This window comes from Anomaloglossus baeobatrachus, chromosome 1 (genome assembly GCF_048569485.1).
Source record: "Anomaloglossus baeobatrachus isolate aAnoBae1 chromosome 1, aAnoBae1.hap1, whole genome shotgun sequence".
In the NCBI taxonomy this organism is placed as follows: Eukaryota; Metazoa; Chordata; class Amphibia; order Anura; family Aromobatidae; genus Anomaloglossus; species Anomaloglossus baeobatrachus.
In genome coordinates, this window is record NC_134353.1 from 260,121,761 (window position 1) to 260,146,645 (window position 24,885).

At 45.6% G+C, this 24,885-nt stretch overlaps 1 protein-coding gene across 1 annotated transcript in view; it reads right to left on the reverse strand.

Annotated features, from left to right (window-relative positions):
* Positions 1 to 16,754: 16,754 nt before the first annotated feature.
* The window catches only part of FAM241A (family with sequence similarity 241 member A), a 45,066-nt gene continuing 36,935 nt past the window's right edge, over positions 16,755 to 24,885 (reverse strand). The window contains exon 2 of the mRNA XM_075336478.1: positions 16,755 to 17,165. Within this exon, the coding sequence (XP_075192593.1) occupies positions 16,920 to 17,165 (246 nt within the window). The 3' untranslated portion in view covers positions 16,755 to 16,919. The remainder of the gene's footprint in view (positions 17,166 to 24,885) is intronic.

A 24,885-nucleotide genomic window follows, 5' to 3' on the forward strand; every position in this document is an offset into this window, starting at 1 on the left:
CTATATGTGGTCTGCCACTTCCTGAGGGTTCTAAATGTTTATACTTTTTCAATCATACCGCCCACAGTTGATAAGCTTTAGTAGGATAGAAGTGTTACAAATTTGTTTTTTTGCAATGCTGAAATTTTTTCTTACAGTACTACATGCAAATTCAGTAAGCTGTTCAGAACGAGCCATTATTTCCCAAATGTCTGTAAAGGCAGACTGCATGGATAGGGGCTGGATTTTATGCATCTGTGAAAATAAGACTGAATAAACAAAAATACTTTAAAAGGGAACCTGTCAAGCACAAGCAGTTCTGGGTGCATATTACTAATCCCTGCCTAACTGTCCCAGCCTATAATAGCATACATAGAGATCTTTAGAAAACGTGTTTCTAAAGATCCTTTATGATATGCTAATGAGCACAGGGACTAGTCGCAAGGGCATTACTTCCATTGGCTAGTCAGCCCCCTTAGCATGTAAGCATGCCCCTGTGGGGGTGCTAACATGCTAATGATGCGCAGTGTCTAAGGCATGGTGACTCTCACTTCTGCTGCTAGTGCTGGTTTTCGGCTCAGTGCACTTGATCAGACGTCCTGGGACGGCCAGTCATGCGCACTATACCAGTTTGAAGCAGTGACGTGTACACCCGGCTTCATAGTACGCATGACTGGAAGTCCAGGGACTTCTGATCAAGCGCACTGAGAAAAAAACTAGCGGTGGCTGCAGAGGTGAGAGCAATATGCCTCTGATGCTGTGCATTCATTAGCATGTTAGTACACCCACAAGTTACCCTTGCTACTAGTCCCTGGCCTCATTAGCATATCATAAAGGATCTTTAGAAATACTTTCATAAAAAATATCTTTATGTATGCTACTATAGCGTGGGACTGTTATGCACGGATTAGAAATATGTACCAAGAACTGCTCATGGTTCTGGGAGCATATTGCACCGGACAGGTTCCCGTTAATAAGCGTGTCCCATTACTTTTATCCATTACAAATTCCATTACTATAATGGAATTGCTTCTCTGCATAAAGGGCCTCTTTCACACGTCAGTGATTCTGGTACGTACGTGACAGTTTTTATAAAATCACGTACATACGCAGACCTATTGAAATCAATGGGTCTGCGCACAGTGATTTTACACTGACCGTATCTCTATGCAGCGTATATGTGTGTCTGTGATTTCCGCACAGACATGTCCATTTTTTTTCTGGCATCACTGATGTCCCATAGGAACACAATATGGTGTGATCTGTGAAACACGTACCAGGAAAACACGGACATTGAAAATAAACAGCTTTTTTACTCCCCTTCTCCAGCGACACTGTCCCCGGCCGCTGCTCTGTGCTGCTTCCAGGCCAGCTCATTATTCTCATGCATATGCATTTATGCACCGTACAGTCAACTTGGAAGTAGCTACAGTAGTGAGAGACACAGTGGCCGGATGCAGCATACGGGAGACTCCAGCACCACGGACAGCAGGAACGGGGACAGGTGAGTTTATTTCCATGTGCAATCATAGATCACGGATGGCACATGTAGAACGCACGTGTACCGTGAATCACGGTACACGGAGGGACATATGTGTTTTTAACATGTCAGTGAAAAACGTCTTTTTCACTGATGTGTGAAACAGGCCTTAAAGTAGATCTGCCATTATAGATGATATTGCAGCATGGGTATGACTGTGGATGCCTCTCCATACACTTTTATGAGCCGCAATTGTCATCTCATGCCTCCGTGACCTAAAATTATTCTCTAAAGACACACTTTACACTGAACTCAATATGGCTATATTCACATGCAGTGCTTTTCTTCATCAGCCCAAACCGGCTCCCTTGGTAGTAAAAATACAGGTTTTGCAGTGTTTAGTGTTTAGGTGTTTTTGTTGTGGATTACATGTGTGATTTCTGCACAGTACAAGTTAGTAGTTATTTGCAAAAATGCAGCAAAACCTGTTTACTGCAATTCTTGCGGTGGTTTTACACTCACAGCTTTTATGGATAAAAAAAAAATATACTGAAAGAATTGAGAGACTGTCGATATAAAAAAAAAACCCGGCAGTTCTCAAATTCAAAATATCCAAGTGTATGCACGAGATTTCTGAAGTCTGAGATTTTGCTGAAATTGTAAGATGCAGCTTATTTGCAAAAAAAAATGCTGCGGAGACCATTGCGTGTGAGCATAGCCTAAAGGATATGTGCACACTAAGTATTTGCTGCATCAAAAATGTGTCAATTGACAGGAAAAACTGGGGAAAAAAAACCAACCCCCCCCCCCCCCCACAAAACACTACTGATAAAATAAATTTTTCTCATTAAAATAAGTGGAAAAATACTGCAAAAATAATGAAAGAAATATCATGCTGCAGATCTCAAACTGCTTCAAATCTTCAAGGAAAAAATAAGCAAAGTATACATGAAATTTCAGAAATCTCATTTACTTTGCCAGGGCAGAAAATGGGTTTTTCACAGGAAAAACTGGAGGAAAAACTATAGCAAAAACTATCAGCAATCCAGGAAGATAAAGAGGTTGCTTTTAGTGATGAGCGAATGTATTCGCCACTATTCGGTATCTGAGGGATAATGGGATATTCGAGGTATTCGGTATCCGGTAATATGGTATTCGCTACGATACTTTCATTTTCATTTCTGGACTTCCTGCCACCTTTTTCCAGCCAATGAACACATCTGATGTTGCTTGTCCTCACAGGAACGTTGCAGCCATCTTTGTTGTGGTGTTACTATGATTGGCTTAGCCGTACAGCGTCATAGGGGCTATGTAAGCCAGCGGCCATTTTGGTCAGTCGGTCTCTCCCGCTCTCTTTCTTACTCACTGATCACGGGCTTGGCGCTGCACGTCTGTTACACTGTGGCGGGTTCTCCAGCTTTTGAAAATGCCGGCCGCACATTATTCTCTCTCGTATTCCCTGCTTCCCCCCGCCCACCGGCGCCTATCAGACACGCCCCCACACTGAGTGACAGCTATCTTACTGCAACCAATCACAGCTGCCGGTGGGCGGGTCTATATCGTGTAGTAAAATAAATAAATTTAAAACGACATGCAGTCCCCCCAAATGATACCCAGCCGAGGTAAGCACACAGCAGCGGGCCAGTATTCAGGCTTGGGAGGGCAAGGGCCAATGTTACTGCCCCCTGTCTCGCAGCCGAGAATATCAGCCCGCTGCTGCCCCAAGAATGTCCCAGCGTGTCACCAGCCCTTCCCGATTGCCGTGATGCAGTGGCAATCAGGGTAATAAAGAGTTAATAGCAACCCATAGCTGCCACTAAGTCCAAGATTAGTAATGACAGCGTCTATGACACGCCATCACTAATCTGTAAGTAAAGTAAATAAACACAACACCAAAAAATCCTTTATCTATATATATAATTGCCTTATTCTGTCTGTCTGTCTGTCTGTCTGTCTGTCTGTCTGTCTGTCATGCTCCGAAATTGTGTCCTTACGGTGACACAAAGCTGATTGGCCGCTGGGCTCGCCATGGCCCCGCCCCCCCACACGGATTGGCCTCTCGCCCCGGCTCTCTGCAGGCCCCGCCCCCCTCACGCAATCCACGCTCGCTCTGGCCCAACTGACACGGAGCCCCGATTCCCAGGTGAGTACACACACACATCAGATCACACTCACTCTCACACACACCTCACACATCACAACATGCTGGGATATCGCTTGCTTCTACACCGGCTCCGTCAGGATCCCAGCAGCGCCAGACATAACCTTGCGATGCTGGGATCTTCACGGAGGCCGTGAAAGCTGGTAACCATTATACACATCGGGTAACTAAGGTCCCTTAGTTACCCGATGTGTATCATAGTTACCAGTGTACAGCGGCTCACACTCACTCTCACACACACATCACACACACACATCACACACACATCACATCGCATCCACACATCAAGGTCCTGCAGCGCCGGAAAATACAGACACATAACAGCACACACACATAACAGCACACACATACACACACACAAATCAGATCACACTCACACACACCTCACACATCACATCGCATCCACATACTCACAACATCCTGGGATATCGCTTGCTTCTCGGCCTCGATACTGTGCTGTTGTGATCTTCCAGGACCTGCCGGAAGATCACATGGCCAGAAGCATGTGATATCCCCGGATGTTGTGAGTATAAGCGCGTATGTGCAATATCGTCAGTGTCTGTGTGTGTGAGTGGATGCGATCGGGTGTGTGTGAGTGGATGCGATCGGGTGTGTGTGAGTGGATGCGATCGGGTGTGTGTGAGTGGATGCGATCGGGTGTGTGAGTGTCGGCAGAGGAGCACGGCGTGCTGGAGGAGGCTGGGAGCAGAGAGGCTGATCATGGGGAAGGCTGGGAGGAGAGAGGCTGATGGTGGGGGACGCTGGGACGAGGGAGGCTGATGCTGGTGGAGGCTGATGCTTGGGGAGGCTGGGAGCGGAAGGCTGATGCTGAGAGAGGCTGGGAGAGGGAGGCTGGGAGGAAGGAGGCTGGGAGGAGAGAGGCTGATCCTGGGGAAGGCTGGGAAGGGGAGGCTGATGCTGGGAGAGGCTGGAAGGAGAGAGGCTGGAAGGAGAGAGGCTGATGCATGGGGAGGCTGATGCTGGGGGAGGCTGGAAGGAGAGAGGCTAATGCTGGTGGAGGCTGATGCTTGGGGAGGCTGATGCTGGGGGAGACTGGGAGGGGAAGGCTGATGCTGAGGGAGGCTGGGAGGAAGGAGGCTGGGAGGAGAGAGGCTGATCCTGGGGAAGACTGGGAACGGGAGGCTGATGCTGAGGGAGGCTGGAAGGAGAGAGGCTGATGCTGGGGGAGGCTGGAAGGAGAGAGGCTGATGCTGGTGGAGGCTGATGCTTGGGGAGGCTGATGCTGGGGGAGACTGGGAGCGGAAGGCTGATGCTGAGGGAGGCTGGGAGAGGGAGGCTGGGAGGAAGGAGGCTGGGAGGAGAGAGGCTGATCCTGGGGAAGGCTGGGAACGGGAGGCTGATGCTGAGGGAGGCTGGAAGGAGAGAGGCTGATGCTGGGGGAGGCTGGAAGGAGAGAGGCTGATGCTGGTGGAGGCTGATGCTTGGGGAGGCTGATGCTGGGGGAGACTGGGAGCGGAAGGCTGATGCTGAGGGAGGCTGGGAGACGGAAGCTGGGAGGAAGGAGGCTGGGAGGAGAGAGGCTGATCCTGGGGAAGGCTGGGAAGGTGAGGCTGATGCTGAGGGAAGCTGGAAGGAGAGAGGCTGATGCTGGGGGAGGCTGGAAGGAGAGAGGCTGAGGCTGGGAGGAGAGAGGCTGATGCTGGGGAAGGCTGATGCTGAGGGAGGCTGGGAGGGGAAAGCTGATGCTGGGGAAGGCTGGGAGGACGGAGGCTTTGAGGAGAGAGGCTGATCCTTGGAAGGCTGGGAGAGGGAGGCTGATGCTGGAAGAGGCTGGAAGAAGAGAGGCTGATGCTGGCGGAGGCTGATGCTGGGGAGGCTGGGAGAGGGAGGCTGATGCTGAGGGAGGCTGGGAGGAGGGAGGCTGGGAGAGGTAGGCTGAGAGAAGAGAGGCTGATGCGCACACACACACACACACACACACACACACACACACGCGCGCACTGCACAACACACCACACACACACACACATACTGGGAACCACAAACAACTGCCCTACACAGACACCCACACATACAGACAACGCTGCACACACAAACACCGCGGCACACACAAATATACGCACATACCGCACAACACACACATTGCTCAAAACATACCTCCCCCCAAAACACACCACACACACACAAACCGCGCAACACACACACAACGCTACAGACACACAGCGCTCCACAAACAACGCAACACACGCAACACACATACAACACCGCTCTCACCCCCCATCACACCCAGACAACACCCAGAACATGTACAGCGCCTACACAAACACTTGGTAACTACAGACAACAACATCTCTCTATATATATATATATATATATATATAAAACAAAAATCATACATGACCTACACAATACGTAAATTCTAGAATACCCGATGCGTAGAATCGGGCCACCTTCTAGTTTGAAATAAAACCCCAAAAAGCCTCTCTGTGACCACTTTATTAACCCCCCCAAATATCCAGGTCTGGCGTAATCCACACTGATTTAGCGACGTCTGAGCGAGTGCTCAATGCAGCCTCATTCCGTGAATGATGCTGCAGGGGTAAATCCAGGTCATTTCTCATGGTCGGTGATTTCAACACATTACCGCTCACGAGAACTTCAGTGCTGCCGTAAAACACAACTCAGAGTAACGGCAGTGACCCTGAGAGAACTCAGATCCAAGCTCCCGCAGGGTCACAGATTGGAGAGTAGAGATAGCGATAAAAAAAAAAAAAAATAAAAGGATAGATGGATAGACAGGCAGACCGATGTCAAACACATATATAATGGCCCACCTCCCTGCATATTCTAAGCTGGCACTCTTTAGTGCCATATGAAAGTCACTAAAGAGTGCCTAGCCTTGCATTTAGCCAAAAAAAAATTAAAAAAAAAAAAATAGCAACGTAGGTTCGGGAGGGGGGCAGACATGCAGTGAGGCACCTTCTACAGGCTGTGCCAATACTGTTTCTGCCTTTTCCCATCCATTTCAGCCTTTTCCTCAGTCACCACAGCTCCAACTTGAAATTATTCTGGTTTCCCATAGACTTGCATTGGGGGCGAATATTCGTGAATACTCGAATAGCGGCGAGGTATTCGTCAGATATTCGGCAAAGCGAATAGGGTATTCGATCATCCCTAGTTGTTTTCTCTTGTAACATATCAAAACGTTTATTTTAACTTATTCTATTTATTTTATGGGGGGGGAGGAGGGGGGAGAAGACAATTGTTACTCTAACATCCTACTGTTTGTTTTACCATGTTTGTGACACTTTCACATGCCTCTTCCATCCTGTTGTGGTTCCTGTAACATAACGAGACACTTCTTGCTCTGCAGAGGCACCTGGCTCAGATTTCTGAGTCTAGGTATATTTCTTGGGATTGCTTCATACTGATCATACATACAGATCAGTATGAGTATCAATTACAATCATTCTGTAAATTAATTCTGATCGTTATGTAATGAAAAGTTCTGCAATATTCTAAATATGAGCTAATACTTTTTCAATATTTTAAATATTTCTGATAGTGAATGCAAACCTTCTTGCTTGTTACAATACAAGGGTTTAAAGAGAATTTGTCAGTAGGATCAACCCTTCTAAACCATGTCTATGGGCATGGAGGTCATAGGGAGTTGAATAAATTGATACCTTGATATGTGATCAGATATCTTATTCCAGAGAAATCCATGTTTTCCTAATATGTAAATGACTAAGCCCTTAAAGATCTATGGGCTGGACATAGATCTCCCAGAGATACTAAACTCCCTCCAAAGCTCATTTTAAATGAAAGGGGCGTTACCAGTATGATACATGTAATGACCTAGATATAATTACACTCAGCAGAACTGATCTCTGTCTCTTTACAAACAGATCTGCAGTTGTAGCTGAGATGACACCAAGAGAGTGGAGTTAGTTGAAAATGTCTATAATTGGACACAGTTCAGCTCTGCTGTACTCTTGTTATAAATCATCTTTCATTTACAATAAGCACTAGCGAGAGTCTCGGGAATATCTATATCCAGTCCTAAGATCTTAACAGCTCTTTTACGTATAAGAAATATGTGGACTTCTCTGCAATAAGGCACTGGATTGCAGCTATTAAAAAAGGTATAATTTTGTTTTAACCTTTTTATAACCTGCATGTCCGCGTAGATTGCTTGGGAAGGTTGATCCCACTAACATATTTCTCTCATTGATCATAAATTACAAGAATCTAAAGCCCCAGCGGCAGGGGGAGGGAACAAAACAAATCCCCCCCCCCAAAAAAAAAACACTTGATGAAAATACACAGAAGTAAATTGGCCCCTTTAAGAGGAATATATATAATGTTTCAATAGCATGACACATGGTGCAGCCATGAATTCTTAACCTACATGTAGGAAGTGTTTTTTTAAGACTTTAATAACAATAGTGTTCAGCTTGATATATTTGACTTTTCCAGGCAAAGCAAACAAAAAGCACAGCGAATCATTTGCTAATTTAAACTTGTATGGGTTTATTGAATGTGGCATAAAAATGAGTTGTCTTCTATCTATTGCACCATTACAAATTAACAGAAAGATTTTTGTTTCTTCTTGCAAGAAATATACGTCAAGGTTTCTTTTTCCATTATTCTATAGCTCTTATTCCTGGCACTGGATTATACAAACTAACCTCACGCACAATCCTTTGTAATGTTGGCAGTGAAAATAGATTTCTCTATCCTATTGACTGCCAATACGTAGATGCCAATAAGTGGATAGCACCCACCCAAAGGTGAAGATCCCATGGGTGACAGCTGACCCGTTGCCATTGGCCCCAAAAGGTTTTAGAATAGCTTGGGAACTATTAACCTCTAAAATACTGTAAATCGCGACGGCGGTAGCTAAGATGAAAACATGACGATCTGCCGCCGTGATCATTGCCATGGTACCATGAGGTTATCTGATGACCTTGGAGTATGTGGCCTCTAACAGGCTCTGTCAGTGAGACACTGAGGCCTAAAACACACGGCATGAAAATCGATGAGAGTGGAATGCGATAAAAGATCGCATTCCACTCGAACCAATATTAGCCTATGGATAAACATATGAACCAGTTCTGATTGCTTGCAATATACTCAGAACAATTACCACTTGATCCTGCACGGAAAATCCTAGGTCAGGATGTCCTCAATTCAAGAAAACGCAAATATCCAGCGGATCCAGGCGTTTTTTTCTTAAATTAAAAAAAAAACAAAACGCCTAGATCCGCTGGATATTTGCTTTTTCTTAAATATCAGCCTATGTGTCAGCACCCATGAGGTATTTTCTCAGCCCTAATTGGACCGAGAAAACAAATCGCAGCATGCTGCGACTAATGCAATCCTTTCTCTTGCACCCATTCAAGTCTATGGGGTGAAGGGAGAAAACAAAAAAAATAAACAAAACAAAAACACACACTGCACATGCAGTACACCGGTGTACCGCAAGTGCAGGGCGAGAATGGCAATAGTCAGCTACGGAGGAGAGAGGGAGATAAATCCCTCTCCTCCACAGCGCCGGCCCTACTCTGAGTGCCGGCCCGCCCCCGCAGCTGAGGTCCGATTGCATGATCAGACCTCAGTCATAGTGACGACACTTTGCTCCCGCTGTGCTGTTAGCGTCAGCCAAGTGTCATGCGAGGATAGCACTAGTCCCAGTGTGGCCCCGCCCTTAGAATAAGCATATATGCTAACTTTTCTGTTTGGCTGTCAGTGATGTTTCCTGACTTTGCCCTCTGTATTATTGAATATGTAACGCCTAACAGGTCTCATGCACTTCTATAAACGAGTGCAGCAGTGCATGAGACCAGAAGAGAAAGAATCGTTTTTATGTCCCACAGTGGGACAAAATAAAAAAAATAAAAAATAAGGTACACAAATATCACAAAAACTCATTTCATCACTGAAAACACAGCATTGCATTAAAACAAAAAAGTACACAATTGGTATCACCATGTCCAGAATGATCTGATGTATAAAAACAAGAAATCCTGCGGAGACACCATCACATGTTTCTCAACGCTGGCAGGAAACTAGCCAGGTCTTTCACCGGGAAGGAACAACCACGGGAAGGGCAGTCTCCAGTCAAGGAGACCACCTATGCCAAACATGGTATCAATCCATAGACAGCTGTTTCGGGGTATTTGCCCCTCATCAGTGTGGAGTAGGAAACTGGCTAGTGGGAGCAATGCCTAGTAGAAGACTACATAAGCAAGGATGGTTGACCTTAGGGAGATCAACATCCAACACCGCGGAGACACCATCACGTGTTTCTCAACGCAGTGATTCTAGAGCAATGCCCCCTGGGCAATATTCAAAACAAGAAAGCCTGCGGAGACACCATCACACCATGTTGATCTCCCTAAGGTCAACCATCCTTACTTATGTGATCTGATGTATAAAACTGTCAAATTATTTATTCTGTACGGTGAACATATTTTTTTATAAAAAAACGCCAAAAAATGTCACTTTTTCATCATGCAGACAATAAAAAAAAAAATAAATAAATAAAATTGAAAAATCAAATACCGTAAATCAAAAAGTCAGATGGAGAAAAAAAAAATATTTCAGTTTTCAGAATAAAAGGTTGGGCATCACTTTTAAATTCAAAAAGCCACAAGGCAAATAAAACCCCAGCCGGAATCACTCATTATTAAGAAAATGGAGCCCACTTTGGACTTTGCCTGGTCCATGTTCTAACCCAGCAATGTTCCATCATTTTAGGTGTCTTTTTAGTTCACAAGTGTGGATGAGTGTGGATAGCGCCAGTAATTTGGAATAAAAAATGTGGACATAGCAGTCATCTGAAATGAGCCTTTGGGTTGTTACGAGTTCCGAAACTGTAGACAAAATTGATGCTACCCATACCAAAATCCCACACCTTAGCTGTCTAGAAAATTGGTATTCTCTGCAGTTACATAACCATCTCAGTAAAAGCTGAGTTTTTTTTTTTTTTAATAAATTTATGTGAAAACCAAACACTGAACTGAAGAAAAAAAAAATATCCCCCAAAAACAGAACAAAAAAACCCCCAAAAAAACAAAAGCCCAAACAAACCAAAAACCATTGCACATTGTTAGGATTCTGCTTGTGTTGTCTGGACTAACCAGTCAGTGACTTCCAGTACACAATTGGCAGGTGTCATCAGGTATGCAGAGTAACAACTTTTCTGCCTTCCTACAATGTGCTATTGAGAGAAGCTGATTAAGTTAGTCAGCACGTGACCGCAACTAAGCAAAAAATCAGATTTTTAGTCAAAAATGAGCACTCAAGAATTATGCATAGTCAGGATTCGGCAATCTGCAGTGACAGGGTGATTGAAGAAAGTTATATTTAGCCTCAATATCCTTTTAGGCTTCCATGTTGGAAACCTCTTAATTAGGACCCTTGTCTTGGTTTACCTTTCTAGGTCCCATATGCCAGAGAGGAGAGACAAGCCAGATGTGATGTCACATTTCTCTGACAATTATTCTTGGCCGCTGTTGGAAACTTATCAGTATTCATGCTGTAGGGATAATGTCTTTAAAGTTCACTTTTTATACTCTAATGAACATGCTAGCGATATCTAATATATAAAGGGGTGTGTGTGTGTGTGTGTGTGTGTGTCCGGGATTGGCATCTGTACCGTCGCAGCTACAGCCACAAAATTTTGCACACTCACACGCCTGGACCCCGAGAGCGTCATAGGCTATGTTGTGAGGTGAAATTTTAACCCCGCGCGTTCCAATTTACCAATCAATTTTTCCCCCCATCTACATAATGGGGAAAAAGTGAAACAAAAAGTGTTGGGAGGCAAATTGACAGCTGTCAGATGTGAACAAGGGGGACTTAAAGAATTAGATTGATGGCGCCAAAGAGTATATACCGTACAGTTGCTCAGGTGGGGCCCAGACATGGGATACTCACCACACTCGGGGATATGAACACACAAAATGCGCCACACACTACCACGTGCTTGAACACATATACCACATTTCAGCACACATACACCAACCTCACCACATAATCGCCCTAAAACACACACAAGTCTGGTATTATCCTTCAAAAATAAAAATCTGATTAATAAACAGCCAAACTACAAGAAGAATAAATGTACCATATAGGAAATATGGCAGCCGTCAGTCACATGACCTATTATGTGTGAGCTAATATATACTGTCGGGGGGGAGGGCTTTCTTTTGCCTGGGGATTTATCAGGCTGCCAATAGCAACCAATCACAGCTCAGCTTCTATTTTGCTACAGTTAATTAATCTCAGCTCCGATTGGTTAATATAGGCAACAAAGGACATTCTCAGTATAACAAAGCTTGTGTGAGGTCATAGGATGTCAATTAGGGTGTGTTGGAAAGGCTGAGGTCAGTCAGATTGCCTCTATGTGAGAGGATATAGAAACTGTCAGTTACAGACTATTTTTACCACAACAATGCTTCATAAGAAAAAGAATTCCTTGGCACGAATGTCAGCGAAAAGAAAAGCTGCATTACGGGCCAATGAAAACGGTGAAGACCAAGAAACAAGGCTGACACACATGAGAACAGCAGCTGCTTCCTCAAGAGCCAATGAACTTTGAGGAGAGGGAAGCGAGGCTTGCAGATAAGAGAAGATCTGCTTCCTCAAGGGCCAATGAGTCATCTCAGCAATGAGAAGGCGGCCTTGCCACTAAGAGAATTGCTATTTCTTCCACCAGGGCACAGGAAATAGTTGAAGATTTGAAACATGCTGCCTTTTGTTACCAATCAAACTATCAGGATCATCCTAAAGTTCAGATAGAAAAAATGGATGTGGTCTGCATGTACTGCAGTGCCCTGATATGAAAAGATGAACCGCCAGGTTTATGGTGTGCAAATGGCAAGATACAACTCCCACCTCTCCTGTCACCACCAGATCCCCTAAAGTCTCTGATGACAGATACCAGTACAATATCAAAGCATTTCTTGGACATTAGGAAGTACAACTCCTGCTTCCAAATGACATTTGGTGCAACAAAAGAAATGTTTACAACAGGATTTATGCCGACATTTAAAGTTTAAGGACAGGTTTACCACTCAATTGGGTCACTGCTTCCATTACAAGGAGAAGAACCTCAATTTCTTCAACTCTTCTTCATAGGAAATGCAGAAGCAGAGGCTCAGCGGAGATAATAATTTTATTCATTTATATAGCGCTATTAATTCCACAGCGCTTTACATACATTGGCAATACTGTCCCCTCTGGGGCTCACAATCTAGAGTCCCTATCTGTATGTCTTTGGAGATGCACTTTAATTCCTAACACTTGCCTTAATATTGTCACTATTTTGCAGCAGTTCCTTCACTCCAACAATCCATGTTCAACTTTTCAAGACTGCACTTTAATGCATGCCAAATGATGATTACAAGGTTGTCATTCGAGCTAACAAACCACCACAAGGTGAACATCAGCGACGTTTCAATGCTCCCACATTTGATGAGGTAGCCATCTTGATTGTAGGTAATTAGTTTCAAAGCAGTGACGTTGTGCTTCATAAAAGGGACAATAGTTTGCAATGAGTATTTGTTTTGTGGTTTTTGTGTAGAATAAAATTTTTAATACATTCTATTTTGTTAAAAGCAGTTATTAACCCAGGCAAATCCAGGTAGTATAGCTAGTAAACAATAAATCAGTTAGATTCAGGTAGAGTTAACCTATAAGATGACCAAAACCCTTAGTCTTAAAATCGGCCATGTCTGTGCACAGGGCAAAAGGAACTAGTTTTAGGGTTAAAAAGGTATGACTTCATTATTTCATGCCTTGTTAGGGCTCATGCGCATGTTGCATCCTGGCCAGTGCAGAAATAAATGCACCCTCTGTCAGACTTGACGCTGCGTGTTGACAAAAAGAATGCATCCAAAACGCACTATTCCATGTCCTGTTGTGTATAAATATGTGACTCTTCAGATTTTGTGTTATACCATGCCTGATGAAGAGACCTGAGTAGTCTCGAAGGCTTGCTATTACCATCTTTTCAGTTCGCCATAATAAAAATAAAAAAAAAAACAAAAAAAAACAACAACAACCACTGAGTACTTCAGATCTTTTAAAACAATTATGTATTTTGGATGCATTTTGGATACATTTTTGTCATTTCAGTCCCCCGCCAATTCAGCTCTGCTACATGCCCGCTGACAGCAGACAGAGCCAGGCAATGAGAATGAACTACACCCGACTTCATTGTCATCCTGCGGCTCTGTGTGCTGTCATGAACTCAGATGAACCTCTGAGGTCAGTGCCAGGACACAGGAGTCCGCAGCAGTGACGTCAGAGCTTCACCCGATTTCACTGACATCAAGCGGCTCTCTGTATCGCAGCCTGATTTGCGGTCACATGTGAAGGACTCACCTGTGATTGCAAATTCCCTGAGTGACAGCAGTGAGCAGCTGTGCTTTCACTCAAGTTACTCGCGGCCACAGCTGCAGTCCTCCACCTGAGAGCAGTGGCCGCGAGTAACCTCAGTGACAGCACAGCTGATCACGCGACTCGCTGCATGGAGCTGATAGGAGCGGCAGTAGAACACCGCCGCTCCTGTCAGCTTCCGATGTAGCAGAGTGAAAGCATCGTGGGACCTGGAGGTGTTTGAGGGGTTAATAAAGTGGTGAAAGAAGGTGGTGTTTTTTTGTCTTTAATTACAAAGAAAATAAACACATGCAAAAAATCCTTTAACTTACAGGTTAATCATGGAAGGTATCTCGGGGAGACGCCTGCCATGATTAACCTAGGACTTAGTGGCAGCTATGGGCTGCTGCCATTAACTCCTTATTACCCCATTTGCCACCACACCAGGGCAATTCGGGATGAGCTGGGTAGAGTCCCGGGACTGTCGCATCTAATGGATGCGGCAATTCCTGGCAGCTGCTGGCTAATATTGTTAGGCTGGGGGGCTCCCCATAACATTGAGCTCCCCATAACATTGAGCTCCTGAGAATACCAGCCTTCAGCAGTGTGGCTTTACCCTGGCTGGTATCAAAATTGGTGGCGGACCGTACGTACTTTATTTTTTAACTGCTCGACAGACACGCCCACCGGCGGCTATGATTGATTGCAGTGAGACAGCTGTCACTCAGCATGGGGGCGTGTCTGACTGCAACCAATCATAGGCACCGGAAGCAGGGAATACGAGATGGATTAATGAGCAGCCGGCATTTTTGAAAAGAGGAGAAGCCGCCACAGTGTGAACGCAGTGGATCGGTGAGTATGGGAGCGAGAGAGAGCGCGTGAGAGAGAGCGCGAGAGCGAGAGAGAGAGAGCGCGAGAGAGAGAGAGCGCGAGAGCGAGAGAGAGAGAGCGCGAGAGCGAGAGAGCGCGAGAGCGAGAGAGCGAGCGAGCGAGACAGCGAGAGAGAGCGCGAGAGCGAGCGAGACAGCGAGAGCGAGCGAGACAGCGAGAGCGAGCGAGACAGCGAGAGCGAGCGAGACAGCGAGAGCGAGCGAGACAGCGAGAGCGAGCGAGACAGCGACAGCGAGCGAGACAGCGACAGCGAGCGAGACAGCGACAGCGAGCGAGACAGCGAGAGCGAGCGAGACAGCGACAGCGAGCGAGACAGCGACAGCGAGCGAGACAGCGACAGCGAGCGAGACAGCGACAGCGAGCGAGACAGCGACAGCGAGCGAGACAGCAACAGCGAGCGAGACAGCAACAGCGAGCGAGACAGCAACAGCGAGCGAGACAGCAACAGCGAGCGAGACAGCAACAGCGAGCGAGACAGCAACAGCGAGCGAGACAGCAACAGCGAGCGAGACAGCAACAGCGAGCGAGACAGCAACAGCGAGCGAGACAGCGACAGCGAGCGAGACAGCGACAGCGAGCGAGACAGCGACAGCAAGCGAGACAGCGACAGCAAGCGAGACAGCGACAGCAAGCGAGACAGCGACAGCAAGCGAGACAGCGACAGCAAGCGAGACAGCGACAGCAAGCGAGACAGCGACAGCAAGCGAGACAGCGACAGCAAGCGAGACAGCGACAGCAAGCGAGACAGCGAGACAGCGAGAGAGACAGCGAGACAGCGAGAGAGACAGCGAGACAGCGAGAGAGACAGCGAGACACACACACACACACACACACACACACACACACACAAATTTGTTATGTTAAAAAAAAAAACAACATGCGGATCACAACAAAAAATGCTGTGGAAACACTGCTTAGCATTTTGGTAGCTTTTTCTACAACTCCTTGATTTCAATGGGTGTAGAATGCTGCATAAACGGACAAAAGAATTGACATGCTGCTTTTTTTAAAATCGCAGAGATTGTCAAATTTTTGACAATCAAAACGCTTTTAAAAAAGCAACGTGAGCACAGATTTTGCATGATTCTCATAGACTTTGCTGGGGAAGCAGAACGCATGCATTTTTGACAATGACGCTGCAGCTTAAAACGCTGCAGAAACGCAAAAAAACCCCCGCAATGTGTGCATGAGTCCTTAAGGGTATTAAATTTGAGAGCAGCCCTTATCTGTGGGATATGGGATAAATTTTCTAATTGCTGGGGGTTTCACTACTGTGATCCCTAGTCGAAAACCTAAACTCTGAAGAACCCCAACAGAATGCAGCAGACTGATCAGGAGTACTATAGTAACAAAGTGCCATTCATGCTTAACGGAAGTGCTTTGCACAGCTAATCTTCAGTACTCCCATTAGAATGATTGGAGCGGCAGATCCAACAATTGGAAAGTCATCTGTCCAAAAGTTAACGGAATACTTTAACATATGAGAATACCCCTAATGATGTTGGCCAGCAACATACATATTTTGTCTAAATCTGACACTTTACATGAAAGATTCCTATACACATTAGATGGTGGGTATATTAACTGTTCTCATATAATGTGGTGGAGTAAGAGGGCTGTCAATTAAAAAATAAAGGGATTATGTATTTATGTAAGATACCCCAGTATTTCTCCCCTGCACAAGGGAAACTTCTTGTGTGTTTCCAGCATTCCCACAGTTTGGGGGTCCTGGATTTTACGGATAGGCGATAAAAGGATTTTCCTAAAAAGCACAAGTTAAGAAAGGATTTGAAAGACAACCTGGTATAAAACAGTTACTAGTCAACCTCTGTATGTGGCATGCAGATCAGTCACAGATACTTTAGCAGCAAATATTGGGTAATGTGCACACAGTCTTGTTGAAAATCAGTTTTAATTGTTCAATGCAATGTAAAACATTTACATAATACGTTAACAGAATTCTCTGAATTTAAAATATTGCTTGTGCCATGTTCTTTAAGATAAAAGGTCTTTTTAAATATATTAAACTTTTGTAAAATAATCCAGTGCCACACGTCATCATGACTGTATATGAATAATTACTAGGCAGAGAATGGACACCAGTCCTAGAGCTTGTAAGCCAAGAAACCAAAGCATGACTCCAAAAAACAGCAGGAGCACAGGTTCCACAGTCCTTTCTCCAAAGTACATCCGGGAGAAGCCAGTGTCAAGTAGAATTTTGTTGATCGCACCAAAAAGGGTCCCCATTTTTTCATAGTCATCCCTTATCTGTTCTGGACGGTTGTTGTGAATGGTTGTAGTAGTCTGTGGAAACAACACAATGGTTTAGTTTTCATTTCACATAGTACACACATCTGTATATTCACTTTTGCAACAGCTCAGTTTGTGAAATTTCTTCCCTCATTTCACAGTTCATCGTGAAATACTTTTTGGAAAGAGGATTAGTTAAAAAACAAAAAGTTGATTTCACATAAAGTTGAAGACAGGGCTCACCATGTAGTGAGGCACATTGTGTATAGAAATCACCTACATTCTGCTAACTCAACTATAAAGTTCTACACTTGTGATAAACGAGCACTACCATGCTTGAGTCTCCGAACGAGCAGTTTGATGCTTGCTTGGATGGGCTTGACTTGTGTACAGAGTATAATGGAGGTCAATGGAGAACTATAGCATTTTTCCTGAAGATTTTCTGGAAAACTGCTATAGTTCTCCAGAGTTCCCAATTGAGCTCCATTATACTTGGTACACAAGTAAAGCCCATCTGACTTTTCATTCCTAGTACCAAGCATGGTAGTGCTCACAGATCACTATTCTAAACCTCCGCTGGTAACATTAGCACTAAAACTGTGCCATGAGCTTTTTAGCATGGGTTTCCTTGGCCAAGAAACTGCATTTAGACCTTATATCACCAAGTACAATGTCAAGTGTCAAATGTAGTGTTGTAAAGCAAACCCTGTACTCCGGGGAAATCTGTTCTGTGGAGTAATGGATCACACTTTCCCATCTGGAAGTCTAATGGAGAAGTCTGGTTTTGAGGGAATGCCAGGAGAACGTTACCTACTTCTCTGCTATGCACCAACTGAAGTTTGGAGGAGGAAACTATGGGTTGCTTTTCAGGGGATGGCTCAAGCCCATTGGTATACTGAGGCATTGAGATTTATTTCTCTTCAGTGGGACGAAGACATTTTGCATAATTATATGGTTCCAACTTTGTGCACTGGGATACAGTCATACTGGAACAGAAATTTATCTTTCAACAGTTCTTACAAAGTAAGCTGGGCATGTCTGGTGTGGATTAATGTATCTGACCACAGAGCCTTATCAAAACACCTAGTAATTTTATTTTTTATATAGTGCCAACATTTCTTATGAACCGAGGAGCCGATTGGGAGCCAAGCCCTCATCCAACATCCGTATTGGACCTCAATTGCTCTTCTTGGCGATTCTACAGACTACAAAACACAAGGTTTTTCCAGAACAGTGACATTGTTTTAGCAGCAAAGTGGGACCACTTCCATATAAATCGCTATGGATGTCGAATAGAATATCATAACACCCTTGTAGGTGCCTCAATTTCTCTTTTTCCTTTTACATATAGTGTAAAGTGGCCACTTTATTGTTGTACCATACAAATATGCGCTTGTTGAGCACATCTGACCATGTCTACTACTGCAGCTCATGCATTTCAGAAGGCACAATGCAAGTTACTGGAACAGTTTTTTTAGAGTAAGAAACATGGTATATTTCAAATTGTGATTATTGCACCACACTAATGTATGAAAGAGTTGCTGAATATAATACACACAATTACAGTATCTTGCATTCAGAGGTAATCGTGTCCTTTTGAGGTTCACAAGTCACAAAAACGAGGGAATGTGTTGAACCTTGTTACCAGGTGAAGTCTAGTTTTTTGCACTCATTTTGTTCCCACTCACAAAATCTGCATATGTTACATAAGATTTTGATCCAGACTTGCAATGGATTGAATTCTATGCATTGCCAAGTTTGACATCTACGGTATTGTCGCGGGCGGGGAGGTCCGGCGCTGCTGCTCGAGCGATGAGCCGGATCCGGGGACTCGAGCGGCGCTCCTCGCCCGTGAGTGAAAAGGGGTGGTTGGTTTGGGGGATTTAGTCTGACGCCACCCATGGGTTGTGGTGAAGATGGGCCCACCGTTGCTGGTGACTGGGATCCCGGGAGCAATGGTGGGGAGCAGCTGGGATGTTTTCCCCCTCCGTGGGTAGGGGGTCAGTGGTCCCGGTGGTGAGACGGGGAGGCAGGGTTGGTGAGGTGCAGGGACAGCGCGGCACGGTGCCGGATGGCACTGGTGTACTCACTCAGTAAGAGATTCACAAAGTCCTCGGTAAACCAAACGGCTGGATGGACGGGTCCTGCAGCTGGCTGCAGTGTCTCTCCCCGCACCTAAGTGTACTTGTTTGACTACGATGGATTCCCAACAGTAGTCCGCTCCCCGGTGTGTGGGTGCCGGAGGAGCCCGTTTGCCCGCAGGCGCTGGCCCTTGGGTCTCTAGCCTTAGGCGGTAGCTGTATACCCTCACGGTGTGGGCGGTTGCCTTCTGACGGGTCTTTGGCTGTTAGGAAACCCTTGGGGCTCCTGTCACACTCGGATTTGGCAGTTGATGGCGGCTCCAAGCCTAGCCGGGGTCCGATGGCCCTGCCTGTGTGTGCTGGCTTCACTTCGCTCCTCGGTCGGTACCGGCGGGCCGTCGCCAGTCCCCGGTCCTACGGTTCCGCGTCGATTCACTACTCCTGCAGACGGCCACCACCGTCTGCCAACCTTGCTGTCAGTGCCTGGGCCACAAACCCAGACAGACACTCTCCACTTTACTCCTCACTTCAACCTCCTGAACTAGACTCCTCAACTGAACTGACTGCTTTTCCCGCCGCCAGGCCTGTGTACTCCTCGGTGGGCGGGGCCAACTGCTTAGCTCCGCCCCACCTGGTGTGGACATCAGACCCTGGAGGGAGGCAACAAGGGTTTTGTGTTTGGCTAATGTTACTGTCTAGTGTGTGTGTGTGTGTGTGTGTGTGTGTGTGTGTGTGTGTGTGTGTGTGTGTGTGTGTGTGTGTGTGTGTGTGTGTGTTACCTGTGACGACCTGGCTAGTCCAGGGCGCCACAGTATATTGCGGCCATGGTTTGAGACCTGCACAGCCGGCCAATTTTTGTGGCAGACTTTGCCAGCGTGCCAATTGAAGTTGGGTTAAATCTCGTCACTTGGCCGCTACTGTATTCTAGTATGGATCTTCTACTAGCAAAAAAATTGACAGAAAATTCACATACATAAAGAAAAAAAAAATCCAGCTGGTCACGTTACATATTCCATAATACAAAAGGACAAAAAAAAAAACAAAAAACAGGAAACATCACTGACATCCAAACAGAAAAGTTAGCATAGATGCTTTTTCTAAGGCCGGGGCCACACAGGGGACTACTGCGATCCTCGCATGACACTGCTCACGCTGGCAGCACAGGGGGAGCAGAGTGTCACTGCGACTGAGGTCCGATCATGTGATCTAACTACAGCTGCGGGGGGGGCGGGCTTTATCCCCCTCTCTCCTCCGTTGCCGGCTATTGCCATTCTTGCCCTACACTCGCGGGTACACCGGTGTACTGTGAGTGCAGTGCGATTTTTCTCTCGCCCCCTAGATTTGAATGGGTGTGAGAAAAACAAGGATCGTATTACACTCGCAGCATGCTGCGACTGTTTTCTCGGTCCAATTAGGGCTGAGAAAATAAATCTCTCATGGGTCCTGGGACATAGGCTAATATTGGTCCGAGGGGAATGCGATAAATCGCATTCCACTCGCTCCGATTTTCATGGCGTGTGTCTTAGGCCTAACCACTCATTTGCAGACAAAGATGTTTTCCTTTTCCTGCAGATGCCATCCCAAGTGTGAAATAAGGCCATACACACACACACACTCTGAGTATTTACCTCTTAATTTGTAGCCAAAACCAGGAGGAAACTGTATAATAGAAACATCACCACTCGTGCACTTTTACCCACTCCTGGTTTTGGATTACAAAGAGGTAAAAACTCAATTACTTTGAGCATTAGGTCACGTGTACACATGATTATATGAAATGTCCTTCACATGCAAAACAACTCACTAAAAAGATAATCTGCCCTGGATTTATAACCTATGCAGAATTTTATGATGTGGATACACTTTAAATGTTACTTTACAGGAGTATTGAAATATGTAGCTAAGAGCCATTAGCCAACATGTGAGTGTTGATCAGCAGATTGTGATGGCTGGCCAGTCACGTGAGGCATAATTTACCTTTATTGGATTATGAAGGGTCAGTAGGCCTCGCTCCTGTTTACTAGGCTGTCAGTTTAGAAAACTTAATATACCAGATTAGTGACTCCAAATCTGATTTAAAGAAGCAGATATCACAAGCCAGGATTTTCCTCGATGGAGAGCAGTTGTAACAGTGTCTCAATGTAGAGGACTAGTGTTTGGCTCAAAGATTACACATGTGAAACCAGCATAAAACATGAAGTTTTGTGATTTGGATACAGACCGTGATACATGGACTTTGTGGAAGTCTTATAAGGCAATTAGTGTTTTGAGAAGAGGTCACGAGGCCAGCGGCCAGGCCATATTCTGACCACAAAGCAGGCCTCACTGCTATATTTCTTCACAGATAAAAGCTTCTCTTCTAATTTTAAACTGTGCAGCTACTTGGACACAAAGAATCTATGATCAATATCAAGACTTCAGGAAACCCTTTTTCAGCATGATAAGCTATTATGAGATCAGATCAGTGAGTAGGTAAAAGCTAAAAAGGAACCTCCATGATCAGCTCACTGAGGTTTTTAAAATGTTTACTAGGCACAGTCATTGTGGCAGCCAGGTTTGGTGGCATACAATAGATATAAAGGCTTCCCCACTTATGACAATCACCGGCCTTTGAGTCTTAAGGCTGCTTTACACCAGACAATCTATCGTGCGATAGATCGTCGGGGTCACGGTTTTTGTGACGCACATCCGGCATCGCTGGCGATGCCGGCCTGTGTGACACCTCCTAGCAACGCAGTATTGCTCACAAATCGTGAGTCGCGTACTGCTCGCTAGGTTCCATAATATCGGTTTAATTTAGTAGTTCATCGTTTCCGGGGTAGCACACGCCGCTCCGTGTGACACCCTGGGAACGAACAGCAGCTCACCTGCGTCACGCGGCCGCCGCCGGCTATGTGAAGGAAGGAGGTGGGCGGGATATTTACGTCCCACTCATCTCCGCCCCTCCGCTTCCATTGGCCGGCGGCTGTGTGACGTCGCTGTGACGCCGAACGTCCCTCCCACTCCAGGAAGTGGACGTTCGCCGCCCACAGTGAGGTCGCACGAGAGGTAAGTATGTGTGACGGGGGTTACTGACTTTGTGCGACACGGGCAACGATTTGCCCGTGACGCAAAAAGGACAGGGGCGGGTACGATCGATTGTGAAATTGCACAAAATCGGTCGTACCGTGTAAAGCAGCCTTTAGATAGTCTACCTCAACAGTCGTTGAGCTCCGTGATCAGCTGCAGCTTTGATGCAAGTGTGGCATCCCTGAGGTTCTGATCGCCAGAGTACCGCACCTCAAGTAAAGGTGCGGTATCTATCTCAGGGAAGGGGGGTGGGGGGGGGGGGGAGAAATAATCACCGGTGATCCACATTCATACACTACATACAACTTAGGAGTCTTCACCTAGGGTGGGTTGGCTCAGGGTAGGCAGCGGGAGGGGGGAGAGGGGGCCATAACGATTATGGGACTTCCCAGCCACCTGGGGGGGGGGGGGTGAGGTTCCACTTTGGGTAGAAACAGGCGCAACACATGCACATCATAAACAGACTCTTCAGGACCATAGTTCTGGAAAGACATCTATGGAAAACTTGCTTGGACTTTACTGGGCCTGGAGCGGGCACTCAGCCAGGGTACCTAACTGCGGAGGGGGACAACCTAGAAAAAGGACTCAGTCCTTCTCCCTCAAAACACTGGTGGTAGCCCCTTACCGGATCTGGGATTGACTTGAGCCCATCACAGCAGTTGGCAGTGGCCAGTGTGACCAGGCTGGCAGCTGAAGTTGTGAGTAAAATCCCCCCCCCCCCATGAACCCGCAGAGACTGTTGGCTCGTCCTTACCGGCACCGCCGCCCAGTGCTTAGTCACCAATGACCATTAGAACCCTCATCAGCCACCTGGGGCCCGCTCCGCCTGTGGGGAAACACCCCCTCCCAGCTGTCATAACACCTGCCCCGGTGGGGGGGTCAGTAAACAGATGTGTTTCATAAAGCACTCTGTTTTGGGAGCATTTTTTGGATCCCTAGAAGCGCTGGTAGTCACATTCTGAACTTTGTTTCTAGAAGAAAACAGATCTACTTTACTAAACAGGATCTTACTGTGCAAAATGCCAATAATGTCAGCACCTTGTGTTTTCTTGGTAATTATACCAGTATTTAGTAAGAAGCAGCTTATAAAAAAGTCATTCCAGCTTTCATGTAGTACACTTAGCAGGTGCATAGTGCAAGATCTTCAGGAAATAGCTTCAGAACATGTTGACTATAGCAGAGCCTGCTCGGTATTCAATATGTGCCACATCAGAGCAATACTGCAAGATCTAGAGCAAGAACTAAACACAACCTAAAGACTTAAAAAGGTCAGATATGAAAACACACAGTAAGGAGGTAGAGATAAATGTAGATGCTAAAAGGGGTTGTCTTGAATAAGAAAGTCTGCAGTTATGTTTTCCAACTACAGACAGTTTGAGTTATGACCATCGGTGATGGGCACACTGACAGTTTCCATGTATTCTCAGCGTGGATAGGCAGTCATGTGAACATACAATTGACACACGCCCGGTCACATGCCACCTCATCCAGCTTCTCTCAATAGCAGGGCTGTAGAGTCGGAGTCAGAGTCGTGGAGTCTGTTCATTTTGGTGGAGTCTGAGTCGGTATAAAATGGACCGACTCAGACGCCTAAAATATATAATAAATTAATATCGATAGGTTTGTGACAGAAATGGTTACCAAGACACTGGCTGGTGTGATGAGCTTTAGTATCTTTTACTGCCAGTTTCTCCAGGCCTTCGTGGATAAAGTTCAACAAGATTCCGAACTCAAAAAAGAACAGGTTCTTGCTATTTTAACGGACAATGCTTCAAACATGATACGTACAATTAAACTGATGAATGAGCGTAATTAACAGCTAGAAGAAAATTTAGGATTCAGTATGTTTGAGATGGAAGGCCACAGTGCTGCTCATGTAACCGAGGAACATATTACAACAGATGAAGAACAGCAAAATGATACTTTAGTATTAGATGATCTTGTTGAAGGTGCTTAAAAACAAAAAAAAAAATTTTATATTCATCACATGTGCTGTGTTGTGCACACGCTGCAGCTGGCAATAAGAGATAGTCTGCAAGAGGGACATGCTGGAAATCTGACTGGAAAAGTGAGGAAATTAGTTATTGCTGCCAGAACCCCTAAAATTGATTCCATCTTGAGGAGACGTGCTGGGAAAAGGGCAATTGTTGATCAAGCCACTCAGTGGGGCATTATTATTATTTAATGATTAAGAAACGTTTTAGTTCACGCAATCGCTCATAGATATGGCGAACCCTCAGGTAACCCTAAATGAAGGTCATTGAACACAGGTGGCTGAATTGAAGGCATTGCTTAAATCACCCATTTACCGTGACTAAAGAAATTACAAGCTGAGGATTTAACTCCTGGCATTTTCATAAGGGAGTGGAAGAACTTGCTATTTTGCCTGTCCCAAAGAGGTTTAATCGCAGATGGCATTTCTGCTTCAATGAAACAGACACAGCTATTGGAAAATAAAAAAAATAGTCTTCTGGCAGCTGTTTATGTGGATCCAAGTCATCATATAGTGCTTGATGATCAACAGCTTACTAAAGGAAAAGAAGCTCTGACTGAGGTAGCAGTTAGGATGAGCGGCCTACAGGACTGCCAGGCGCAAGATGACTTGGGTCCTGAAGTGCTACTGC